This window comes from Corvus hawaiiensis, chromosome 19 (assembly GCF_020740725.1).
Source record: "Corvus hawaiiensis isolate bCorHaw1 chromosome 19, bCorHaw1.pri.cur, whole genome shotgun sequence".
In the NCBI taxonomy this organism is placed as follows: Eukaryota; Metazoa; Chordata; class Aves; order Passeriformes; family Corvidae; genus Corvus; species Corvus hawaiiensis.
In genome coordinates this window covers 8,023,227-8,036,298 of record NC_063231.1, presented here as the reverse complement: position 1 = coordinate 8,036,298, position 13,072 = coordinate 8,023,227, and the positions used below count along the sequence as shown (strand labels likewise).

Sequence of the window (13,072 nt, the reverse complement as noted above, 5' to 3'; positions counted from 1 at the left end):
TTTCTAGGCAGGTGGTGGTAGGGCAGAAATTGGGAGCGGGAAGGTGGCTCAGAAGTGCCCGTGGGAAAGGCTGTGAGCAGCTGTGTGTGGCAACACCAGCAGTGGTTTGGGCTGCAGGTAATCATCTCATCTTTGGAAATTTAGGGAGAACATCAGTTTGTGGGCAGCTTGTAGAGGGGAGGCAAGGAAGACTGCAGGCATTTTACATCACCCCAGTTGTGCCTCACTGGAATACAATCAGTTAAACAGTGCTTTTGTTACTGGTGAAACTTCTCTTGGGCCTTGGGGGGCAGGTGGGGTTTGGCAGTGAGGTTTGGAACTTTATTGTTCTCCTTCTGACAAGGGGATTTTTTTCATGTCCTTCCAAGAAAGCAGGAATTTGCATGGTTATTCTTCACTTTCTCCTTCCCCTCTTATTCTGAAGAGGATGCTGTCCTCCAGAATATCAGTAGCTGATATTTGTCTGCTACAGAGGAATTGATGTATTTTTATTTCCAGCCATGTCACTTCAAAGAATCTCAGCTGTGGAAGGTTGTGCTGCTGGAGAACCCTGTAAATGGTTTCTCATACAGAAATGTGCCCTTGTCCAGTTTAATTATGAATTCAGTGGAAAATTGTTTTCAGTCCTCAGTTATCCAAACACAAACTAATTTGCTGTGTATCACCACTTCCTTATTTTGTCTTCTGCTGCACAAACTCAACACTTGACCAATGACCTTACATCCCTGCATGTGTAAGGCACAGTGTAAAAGTCGAGCTGTGGCCTTGGCAGCTCTCTGTCATGGGGTGGATTGTGGGGCAAACTTGTCCAAAACTCTCAATAGAAGTTGTTTTTCTCTGCAGTTTTCTGACCTGAGAGATAACTGGTTTTGAGTGAGCTGGGTTCTGGAGATGCAGAATTCTGAGGTTATCTGTGTCTAAAAGCAGTCTGTGCATCCTGGTTGTGTCACAGTCTCTGCCAGACAGAGGTGAAAGTACAGCTGGGATGGCAATGCTGTGAGTGTCTGTACTGACCCTCTCTGCTATGTCTCATTTCTTGTCCAGTTCAGTCATTTGAAAAGCATCTTCCCACCTCAAATGTCACATAATTCCAAACTCTCATTCAGCTCTCCCTTCCTGGTGGTGAAAGCTCTGAGGGCAGAGTGTAGCAGGGTTCAGCTGTGTGGTTGGTTGTGAAAGGTCAGACACATGCTGCTGCTCAGATCTGAATGTTCCTTACACCAAAAATGTCCCCAAACCCTCCAATGGTCAAAACAGAACCAGTCTGTGAGTCTGCCTGGCTCAGCAACCAAACCTGGGCCTGGCAGGTAGAAGGTTGGGGATGTTCCTGGGAAGCAGCTGAGACTTCTCATGGAGCATCCCACTCTGGGCTACAACCAGATCAGTGTGGAGCATCCCAGACTCGGCAATTGAGGCTCCAGGCAGTTGTGTTAGAGCCAGGAGAGAGGTGAAACCTGTGTCTGGGAGCAGCCCCAGAGCCCCACAGCGATGGCTCGTGCTTTGTGCCATTCTCCATGGGCTTCCTGGTGAATTGGCCGGGCTCCTGCGTCCTGGCATGCACCTTCTCTCCCTGTTCTAGCAGGGATCATGTGCCTCTAATTATTGAGTGCTAGGCAGTGTAATGGCTTATTTATTGTCCTGTGAGTGTGGCCTGATGTGATACTCTGATTTGTAGGGAGCCACAACAGAAAAATGCCAGAGGTGCTTCTAATTGCACTTAAAATGCTGCGCTAAAGCGGCAGCAAGAGCCCACGTCACTGCACCCCTGAAATCAGAGCCTTGGGGACAGGACATAACTCCAAGGTTGTTCCCTTTGATTGTGTGCTTTTGTGTCTCAGAGCTTGCAGCTGGCTCGGGGCTGTGCCTTAAGAAATGTGTGTGGACTCTTTGCATGTTTCCTTGAGAAAAAGAGTGGGGCACCATCTGTTAAATCATTTCAGTGGCTTTGGAATTCAGTACTTTATACAGAGCTAATGGTTTGCTTGAATCCCAGAGCCCAGCAAACTGCCACAAAGGGAGTTTGGGGGAAAAACTGGAGTGATCATAGGTCTGTTCCTACTTCCCTACCCCCATCTTGCCTGTGTTTAGGCTGGGCACAGGGATGTTTTCTGTCCTTCCAAGGCTATCTACACAAAACAGTTCATTCTTGAGCAGCCTTTTGCTCCCAGGCTCTGTTGTAAATGCAGCATTATATTTCTTGGTGATTGTCACTTTAATTCACACTGTCGACCCCAAACAATTTATTTTAGTGTTTCTTAACCCTTTTTTGGCCACTTAATTAAAGCAACATGTTTACACACCTGGGAATGCTGCTTCTTAGTGCCTTAGTGATCTTGCCTTTAACATGTGGTACTTTGGTGTATATTATGCACATTCGAATGAAAGTGTTCTTTGATATTCTCGTTTTATTAAAAAATGGTGGTTGGTCTAGTTTTTTCTCTTTTATTTTTCCCCCTCCAGAAGCTACAGATACCACAAACATCTTTTCTTACTCTCCAGAAAAAGTCAGCAACTCTTTAACCTAAACTTGTACATGATCCAAGAGGTTACACCAGGCAAAAGTACCACCGTGGCTTATTTCTGTTACCCTCTTCTGTCTACAAACATAGAGGTTTTGTGTCTGGGAGGAAAATATTCTTTATTATTTGAATCATTTTGCAAGGCACCTCCTCATAGCAGTTCTGACTTGCACATCTTGGTATGTCCAAAGATTTTGAAGAAGAAACTGGCTGCACTAACCCTTGTGTAGACTCTCATCACCTTGGAGCAGTTGAGATTTGATGTGGTTGTGGGTAGATCTTTGGCTTGCAATTTTTTTTTCTTTTTTTTGCAGAGAAAATTGAACAAGGAAAAGGGAGAACACCTCTTTAAGATCCGGGTAGGTCGACACGTTGCCTACCATTCTTTAAAAATAAACCAAAATTGAAATAACAGCTTTTAAAAAACAGACAGAGATGCAAAGCACTGCTAATGTTGCTGGTTGCCATATTAGCCTTTAAGCATAGCAAGAAATGTGTCTGCTTCCTTCATGGAGTAGAAGGATACTGATTTGCTGAAACTCCATGTCTCTGTGAGTAAAATAGTGCTGAATTTCAGCTCCCCAGGCCTGTTCTGTTTGCGTAGAAAAAATTCCCCTGACCTGGCTGTTGTAAACAGAGATGGCACTCATCTGTGGATACACATGGAGGATGGGATGGCAGCCAGGTGGAATCCTTTTGACACTTCACAGCTCCCACCAGGAGCTCTATTACTGTCCAGACTAGATAGTAAACTCATAACTAATCTAAGCAGGTCGGTAGTGCCTGTAATTGAAATTTATGATCTGCTTATCTCTCGTGGTGCTTAATCTTCATTTATTACAAATAATCTTCCTTCTCATAAGAATATTTTTCCTTCAGGATTTAGACGTGACTTTGCATTTGATAGGAGAACTCAGAAATAACCATGCAAGGGAGGCTGAGGAATCTGTGCCATGAAGAGCTGTTGATTAACTCTTCAGTCCAAGGTAGCTGTGACTTTAACTGCAAAACCTGGCAATGAGTGATGGGACTTTGGTCAAAACAGAATTACTGGACACCTTTTATACAGTTTTGGTAGGTTTATGGAAAACCAGCCTGTGGAGCAGGTCATGGATGTGAACAGCTCTATACAAGAATCTTTGAAGTTGTGGTCCTTACAATTGCTTTCGTCATATCCCTCAGTGTGACTCATTCACCCGGCTGTGCTTGCACTCTAAGCATTCCCAGGCACCCATGAGATATGGGAATAGTACTGGATCATCCTGCTGTGCAGGATGGGGAGTTTAATGTAAGACTTTTTTGATGAGGAGAGCAGAGATCAATATTCAGACAGGCTTCTGGTGGTCAGTGGCTTGTGTTCTGCTGCTCAGGTATTACATTGAAGTGGATTATCCTAAAGGAGAAAAATCTTGCTGTGTCTGAACTCCTTGAGGCCCTTGAGAAGCCTCTGTGGCCAGAATCCTGGCAAGACCTGAGCTTACAAGAGGGGCACCAAGTGCCTTGGTAGGACACTTTGCACTCACTGTGGAGAGCATAAAATAGGGGTGTGGGGTGTGGAGGTGGGCCAGGTAAGTGTTAGGAAATGTTGGATGTGCCTCTTGGCTTCAGTGGTTAGATCAGTCCAGATTGTCACCTATTGACACGTCTGCCCACCACAATGTCCTTTCCCTGCTGGAAGTTTTTGTACCAGCACCCCGTGGCAAATGAGAAGTTTGGCAGATGGACAGCAAGTCCCTGGCCTGTACTGGAGGCTGGTTGCTGTTTGGTGTAAGTCTGAAGGCTGTGTTATATCTGGATACTCTCAGGGCGTCCTAGTTCAGAGCTCTGGTATTTTTATGATGCTGCTGGAATTTTGGCAGGATGTGGTTTTGCATGAAACCTGTCAGTGCAAAAGTAGTGTCAGGAGGGAATGGAGCCTTATTTCCCAGCACATCTCTTCACTGTGTGTCAGGTAGCACAGCTTGTCAGTGTATCCTTTGATCCAATTGCTGGTTGCATTGAGCTTGTTGAACTGAATTTCAACTGGATTTTGTCCTACTCTTTCCATTAATCCACTTAAAAAATAATCAGCAAATTTGTTTCTGCAAACTTCCTTAAGCTTGCTTTGCCTGAGCAAGTGGTATTAAGGTTCTTACACCCTCTCAAAGACCCTTCTGTGTTGGGTGATGTGAGAAAGCAACTGAGCTGCAGTGCAAGTCTCTTATCCTGCAAATGATTTACTGAGCCCAAGAGGTGAAAAGTTGTACCTTGTAAAGCACCTGCCCTTTGAGAGGTGCTGCTTGAAAAAGCCCATTTGTTGTTCTCAGTTATGGACTGGACCCTTTTTCAAGTCCTGTGCTAGAGCACAAAGAAAGTCTCTGATATTGCCCATAAACCAGATGCTGCTTTGTAGCTCTCCTTGCACAGGGGTCTGTTAGAGAGTTGGAATTGCTTTCTGTTTCTGAGGTCAGTACAAAATCCCTACAGAAACAGAGAATTTCCTCTTTATGCAGCAGTGCTGTTCATTTGAGGAATTTGAGGATGGTTAAATGAGGGTTTATCACTTATGTGGGTGTCAGGATTGTGTAAAGCACGTCTGTGTCTGCATCAATGCAAGATGTTTAATGGTTCAGCCTCTTGTGTGGTGGAACTGTTGGGGTTTGACTCAAGCCTAACTCACCTGGACTCCTTTTTTTCCTTCTTCTTTAGTGATGATGGCCAAGGAGAAACCGCCAATAACTGTGGTTGGAGATGTTGGAGGAAGAATTGCCATCATTGTGGTACGAGTGTGAGGGGAGCAGGTGGGAGGTGGTTTCCTCACAGCATCTTCGCTTCAGCTGCTCCATCCCTGAGGGTCGGAGGGATGGCTGGTATAGGAGTGGGAATGTGTTTGTTAGACACTCTTTTCTCCAGTAGTGTTGGTGGCTTTGGTTATTTCAACTTGCTGTTGAAAACCCTTTACACTTCAGCTCTTTAAGCCCTAAAATCTCCTTGCTCCCTTGATTCGAAGTGTCAGATGTCTGATGAATAATGAATAAATCTAGGGCATACAGAGAAAACTCCTGAAGTGTTAAAAAACCTCAAATAAACGAATAACTTGCTGAGCTTCTCTTATTTGCTATGCCATGCTGCAGTGTAAGTAATCAACATGCAGCTCCTACCCCATGAAAAAATACACCTTGCTGATGATAAACTGTGAGTGCATGTGCAGGGACGAATCTGTTTCCAAGACATAGCATTTGTTCTCCACACTAGCAAAAGGGTCATTAAACCAGGGAAATAGCATTCACAGATTAGTCATGCACGTGGCTGTCCTCAGCAACAGCTGAAGTAGACAGGGATTCTATTTTTCATCTGTGTGCATGGCCAAAGCTGCAGTACTGTGCAGATCCACTCCTGCCCTGCAGGCTCTGTAAACTTCTGGTTTTGATGTTATTTCTGTTTCTCCTCAGGATGACATCATCGATGACGTGGAAAGCTTTGTAGCTGCTGCAGAGATCTTAAAAGAGCATGGAGCCTACAAGATTTTTGTGATGGCTACTCATGGGCTCCTGTCAGCAGATGCCCCCCGTCTCATAGAGGAATCCTCCATTGACGAGGTGAGTCTGCTCTCTGGACTGCAGAGGAGGGGCTGGCACCAAAACTCAAAAATTGATGTCCTTCCCACCACACGTAGCTCACGTCTGGAATTACTCATTTAATCAGGTGCTTTCAGTTAGCTGGTTCTTCACTGGAACAAAAAAAAAAAAAAGTGTGGGTGATTAATACTTGCTCAGATCAGATCTGCTTCCCTGAGTGTGTTTTCTCCCTAATGCAAGTTTTAGTCATCCCTGCCTGGACACTTCCTTTGCTGCAGCTGGGGGTGTGTGGCTGCAATCTCACTGTGCAGCCCCTCTCCCCCAGCTGGTCAGGGGCTGCTGGTACATGAAGAGGACAGGATTTCAAACCTTAGTAGCAGATCCTGTGATCTGAATGGACCCATCAGCCTGTTGGAGAGTGCTGGTTATGCTGGTCCCCTCAACAGACTGTCACAGAAGGGACACCATTTATTTTAACCTTTTTTTCCTAATATGCAAGGACTTCTCCCCCTGAACTGTGAAACAGAAGTACACACCTCTCCTGGAGCCAGTCCGGGATGCCTCCTCCGGGAGGCCGAATGTTTCAGCAGCAGACAAATGTTTCCTTTCCTTTCTGGCCCTCCATAGGTGGTAGTGACCAACACTGTTCCTCATGAGGTGCAGAAGCTGCAGTGCCCCAAGATAAAGACTGTGGATATCAGTTTGATCCTCTCGGAAGCCATCCGGCGAATCCACAACGGCGAGTCCATGGCCTATCTCTTCCGCAACATCACTGTTGATGACTAGACCTGAGCCTGCCCCTGTCCTGGATTCCACAAGAGAAGGAAATCTGCATGGAAAGGCAATACCATAAAACATAGGCATATCACAACTGTTTATTTTTGTAGGAGCGTTGAGGTTTTCAGTCTCATGGTCTTGAGCCATGAGATCTAATAGAAAAAAAATCAACCTGACCAGCACTTTACAAGTGAATAGAAGGGGCCACTGGCAATGGGGAGGATTTCACCTTAATTATGAGAGATGGAGAAATGAGGTGGTCTTGAATTTTTAAGTTCCTTTAATGATTTTTTTTTTTTTTTTAGTGTGTTATCTCTTGCCCTGTAGGGGCAGACAGAAAAGCTAAACAGAAGTAGCTGTCAGCTTGTGAGAAGGGAACAGAGACTGCTCATTGCTGTGTGGGCAGCGAGAGCAGCCTTTGGGGTTGTTTCTGCCTGTGTCTCACCCCAGAGCACGGAAGGGAACGTTCAGGCTGTGCTGCTGGCAGGATTGAGCCAACAGCAGCTCCGTGCCAGCTCAGTGGCCTCTCCTCTCCTGCACAGCAGAGCAGAGACTTTCATCAAAACTGAGTTAGCGGAACATCCCAAAAGGACAGCTTAGGGCAACCCATTGGCAGGGCTGCTCCCATCCCTGGGTCAGGGAGCTGGGAACAGGCTCCTGTGTGTGTCCCAGCAGAGCAGGGAATGCTAGTTAATATGTTGGCCTTTTCATTTTGTGAGCTTTGGATCATTATTGCTCTTCAGTGACGAGTCACGTGAGTGTCTTGGTCCTCACTGGAACACTTGTCTGCACTGCAAAACCAGGCACGATTTTTGGAGTTGCCTGGGGCTGATGAATTTGTGGCAGTCTCGTGGGGAAGGGAAATTGGAACAATATCTGCTTCTAATGCAGCTGTGCTCTCCAAAACACTAACACTGAACCTGCAATAAAAAGTGTAAGATTTTTCAGCTTTGGTGCTTCCTGTGAATCCTGTGCCCTCTGAAGAGCTGCTGTGTCTATTCAGTGGGGCTGTTGCTGTAACAAGGCTCACTTGGCAGCTTGCAGCCTTCTTCCACAGGGAAGGTAGGACTGGCTGATCACTCCTTTCTTGAGTGATCCTAATTTTTGGGTGGAGGGGACACTTGAGGAAGCAGCACAAGATGCATGTGGAGGGCTTTGTCTCCAGGATGATATAAGGATAAACTCCCAAACTGATCTTTCCCCTTGATGAGACAAACGCACTCCAGTAAAACCTACACCACTTTCTAGTCTGCTGATGTGAGGAACAAATACAAGCTGCTGGAAGCAGTTGCTTCAACAGCACAGGGATTGTTTAGTTGTTTAGTTTTGCTTATCCTTATTCTACACTGTCATCTTCCATTCCAATATCTAAAATGTGCCAAGGGGTCAGCAGTGACTTGAACACCAGGCAAGCAAACAGACCTCGGCACAGAGTGCTTGGACCACCTTCAGTATCCAGTATGGATTAAACCTTCAAGCCAAATTCCATGAGGGATGTGCAGGACTGGATGAGGTCTCAAAGCTGTTGATGGGTTTTCCTGCATTTTCAAAGTACCACAAGCAAATCTCACCTGTACTCTGTGACCACAGCCTGGCTCCTCAGCCTGGAGAGGTAACATGATGCTGTACTGCAGGTACTGAATGGATCAACTGGAGCTGTGGAGTCCTTGCAGATGTCTGCACCCCCTTTCTTCTGAGCCAGTGCTGGACAATGTTCTTCGTCCTGGAAGCCAGTGTTAAAAAAGTGTGGGCAGTATTGCTGTTCTCTCCCCTTCAAAGTGCTTGTCAGACCTGCCAGGAGCAAGGGTGGGGCTCATTGAGGGTTATTGCCCATTCAAGCTTTCTTTTGCTGGGCTGTATTTGGGTAGAAACCATGGAATCACAGCACCATTGAGCAGAGGGTTGTGCCTGTGTGCCCTGGGCCATTGTCCTGAGTGAATATTTTATGGTTGCTTAAAGAATGACCAGCAAAGGTATTGGCAAAAGCAAGTTTAGTATAGAAGTGAAAGTTCCACAAAGATGTTGGCAAGGTTCACTCTACTACTTACTAGGTGTTAAAAGCAAACTAAAATCTAAAATCAATCAATCTAAACCCAACATAAATCCAAAAATTATCTACTTTGAGGCTGGGGAGGAGGGAAGGGTAAGAGTAGGAAAGGGCAAGGATAAAAAGGAATCACAAGATGAGTCATGAGGTTCAGAGTAGACCCCCTTGCAAAACTAAGCCCCAGACTTGACCAGCAGTTTAGGTCCAAAGATTTAACAGCCCTTAACAGCAGAAGGTGTTAAGCTATTGATAATGCTGAAGTTAAACAATGTAACAATTTCATACAGCGTTTACTGAAAAATCTAAAGTACTTCAGAATCCAGGAGAGCAATGTCCATGGTATATTTGCTGTAGTGCATTCCCACTCACACACAGACCTGAGGGAGCCTGTACAAGGTACCTCTGAAAAATTCCCCTCGAGCTCCTGGAAATACTCACAGCAGATGTCTTTGCATCTTCTCAATGGGCAAAGGGTTGAGCCTCGAGGAATGGTCATAATTCCTTTTCATCCTGGCCACAATTCAGGTCAGCAGCTTTCTTTGAAAGTTTGATAACAAAAATGTTGCTCTGCTTGGGTTGTTATTCAGGCAAGAAAAATTATTTTCCAAGGCTGTTTGTTAAAAACCAGGAGCTTGTTAGCACAAGTTCCTGGGAGCAGACACTGTTTCTGATAAGATTGGGAGTTGCTCAGCCCAGGGGCTGTTCTCAAGGCCAAGGCCTAACAAGCATTTCTCAGATCATAGTGCAGCTCAAGAGCGAGGGGGAGGCACCACCACAATCCACCCCGTGACTAAAGACAACTTCTCTTGCTCCACAGAGTGGCTATGTGGTCACCTCTTGCCTCTGTGCCTATAAACAGGGATTTATTATGTTCAAATTATAAATTGAGAGAAATTTTTGAGCAGGTTAGCTAAATACTGTGATTTTTAAGACTGTTGAATGTGATGGAACAATATTGTGTATGCAAGGACATCTGTGGGACAGTGCTACCTGTCTAGCTAATATAAACACTCCCAACATACAGAACAGTACATTAAGCATAAAATGACAGAAATCTGGAATTCCTCTTGCAGTGGGTGACCACCCAAACACAATCCCACCAGTGATGTTCTCCATTTCTCATCACTCTTGCCAAGACGTGGTGTATCTCTTCCATATTGTGATAAACAGTGATTAGAGCTCTGTGTCCATTGCTTCACACACCTTCCAGCAGTAATTTTTCCACCAGTGCAAGGTTCATTCCAGTGGGGGGAAGCAGGAAATCTTGCTGGGATGTGTAGGTAGAGCGTAGCAATTCATGGGTTGGGACAGAACTGAATAGTTGAAGTCACATCCCCTAACTTTGGAAAAAACTACAAACACAAATGTTTGAGTGGTGGCTTATTTCTGTAGTGGTGAGGTCTGTATGGAATCACAGATAGTTCTCAGCTCTTCCCAATGTATATGAGTTTCAAGGATTTCAGCAGGCCCTATTTCAAAGTGACAAACATTTTGTTCAGTGCCAAGACAAATATCTTGGGCATTAGTGGTGTTGCTTTCACAAATAAATCCCTGTTGTTCCCGTACAACACACACATCAACATTGACAGCTTGCCATTTGTTCCCATTTTGTTGGGCCCATACTCTCTGTTGGATTGGATTGTATTCCGTAGTGATTTAACCCCAGTGCAATGGTTGGGTAGATGGGGTTTACCAAAGCACTGTGTATTGTTAAAGCAAAAGCTGTGGCTTTACTGTTGGTAGGGTCAGAAGTGAAGTTAACTAGATGCCACCAAGGTTGAAATTCTCATTAAAATTCGTTTGCATTATCTCTGATTACCGTTTAAATTTCAGTGGTCAAGGTACCTCCATAGCTTTCCCTTACAGTTGCTGCTGCAGTAAATTGTCTCCAGCACTGAGCTTGGATGCAGCTGTAAACAGGGAGACCCACAGGCTCTGGAATGAGGAGGAGAGCAAAGAGGAAGGAGCCTATTAGCTGTGCCCATCTTGTTCTATCTCCTGCCACCGCCTCCCAGGTGCAATGCTTGGACACCTGGGCCTGTGGGATCTGCCTGCCCAGGAGAGCAGGGAACCACTGCAGGGAAGCATGAGAGGCCCCTGTGGTTCCCACCCTGGCAGACATGGAGAAGATAAGGAAGAAAGTGGAAGCCGGTGAGAGAGACATCACCAAAACAGAGGCTCTTCCCAGCCCCTCTGGGTGCTCCCCCCAAGCCACCCCTTTGTTTGGGGTCTGCATCCCTCATGCTGCTGGGGAGCTGCTGCCCCTTCTTGGCTGCTGAGGATGTGCTGAAGGCCAAGCCCTGCCCGCAGTGCCCTGTGCCAGCCTGGCTGGACCCTGCCCTGCCCCTGGTTCTGTGCAGACCATGGTGGGTGCAAAGGACCTGGTCCCCAGGGAGCCTGCCCTGGGGCTCACCCCACCATCCCCCTCTCCTAGAGTGCCAGGAGTTTGGTGAGGAGCTCAATGAGATGAAGGTGGAGCAGTCCCACATGGCAGAGAACATCTGGACCATCCAGGAGTTGCTTGACTTGCTGAGCTGCCACCAGTGTTCCCAGGAGCTGCCCCTCACTGCTGCCCTGCTGCCCCTGCCCTGCAGCCCTTGGAGGTTCCCAGCGTGAAGGGAGCCAGGAAGGAAGAGTGGGAAGGGTGTCCCAAGAGTGGAATGTGGGTGCTCATCCCAACCCACCCAGAGCCCCCCACTCCTGCCAGCCTCTCTCCAGCCCCAGAGGAAGTGACAGCATGGTGTGCTGGACACGCTGCAGGATTTCCTGGTGGGCAGCAAAGCAGGAGAAGGAGGAAGAGGAGGCCGAGATCTTCCAGTGGTGCGGGACTGCAGCCCTCAGTACCTCCAGCCACTGCGTGCCCCAGGGTCTGTGCTCCTGTTCCCTGCACATCCCACCAGGAGGCACAACCTGGCACAGGCAGAGCCAGGGTGGCTCCAGTGGGCTCCCTGTTCTCTGCTCAGAAAGGGGCTCTGTTCAGGGTGGTGGGAGAAACAGCAGGAGCTGGTGAGTCCTGGGGCTGCACTGACATCCCAGCACAGCCCCTCTCTGGTGCACGTGAGCACCCGAAACCCTCGGCTGGGGAGGAGCCTTTTGGAATTCAACAAAGGCACGTCCAGGTTCATCCAGGATCCCCCAGCACTCACAGCTCCATCCCGTGGGTGCAGCCAGCATGAGGCCACCCAGCAGCACGGACCCTCTGGCCAGCAGTGTGGCTGGGACTCAGGTGAGTGCCATGGGGACAGCACTGGCCCTGTTCCCTCCCGCTGTCATAGCCAGGGGCTGTGTGATGCCCTGGCTTCAGACCCACTTAGCCAGGGATGGAACTGTGGGGATGCTGGTGATGCTGCTGTGCCAAATCCTCCCAATGGCAACAGGTTTCTGTCATTCAGGGAGGCACGAGGAGGGGGCAGCTCCAGGATGGAGCCCCTCTAAAACACAGCAGCTGCTCGTGGCTGCCTGGGACACACAGGGATGGGAGGTGGAGGGCACAGGCTCCCACACCTGCCATCCCAAACAGCCCTCAAACCTATGTCCTTGCCTGGTCAGCACTCTGGACCCCTCTGATGTGTGCTGGGAAGTCAGGTCATGACCTGGCTCTGGAGAGCATGTGGCTGTCCTGAGAGGGTGGTCCTGGACCTTCGGGATACCCTGGGGCTGTAATAAGGCAAAACAGCACCAAACAATCAATTAGAAAGTTGGAGGTTTTTGGCAGCAAGGATTTAAACCTTGTGATAGGTTGCACGGACTGTGGTGGCAAGTTTAAACATTTCTCAACAGCCAGCAGATTAAATTTCCCTGGACAACCTGTGGATTAAACTTCCCCAAGGAACAGCCCACAGATTAAGTTTATTTAAACAGCCCACGGATTAAAATTCTCTGAACAACACGTGGCAACTTTTTGGAACAGCCCATAAATTAAGCTTCCCTGATGAACAGCCTGTGGAGTCAACAACTACCCCAGTGAAGAGCTCATGGGTTAAATTTCCCTGAACTACATGTGGAAACAGCGATTTCTTAACAGCCCATGGCAGCCACAATTTCAACTTTCAAGGAGAGGGAGAAAGGAAGAAGGAAAGGAAGGCAAATAGAGGTAGAGGAAGAACTCGTGTCACCAGCCTGGGTTCCAGCACCATCCCTGGTCTGGTTCCTCAGCATGGTGGGTGCCCCAC

General features: G+C 47.4%; 1 protein-coding gene across 7 annotated transcripts in view; it reads left to right on the top strand.

Moving 5' to 3' along the window:
- The window catches only part of PRPSAP1 (phosphoribosyl pyrophosphate synthetase associated protein 1), a 28,676-nt gene extending 17,968 nt beyond the window's left edge, over positions 1 to 10,708 (top strand). For 5 of the 7 annotated variants that reach the window (XM_048323524.1, XM_048323521.1, XM_048323519.1 and 2 more), the window contains 3 exons: positions 5,208 to 5,278; positions 5,951 to 6,097; positions 6,704 to 10,708. In XM_048323524.1, the coding sequence (XP_048179481.1) occupies positions 5,208 to 5,278; positions 5,951 to 6,097; positions 6,704 to 6,862 (377 nt within the window). In that variant the 3' untranslated portion in view covers positions 6,863 to 10,708. Of the gene's footprint in view, positions 1 to 2,833; positions 2,879 to 3,398; positions 3,486 to 5,207; positions 5,279 to 5,950; positions 6,098 to 6,703 lie in introns of those variants that run through there. The other 2 variants (XM_048323523.1, XM_048323522.1) reach the window with 2 other exon arrangements.
- Positions 10,709 to 13,072: the final 2,364 nt, after the last annotated feature.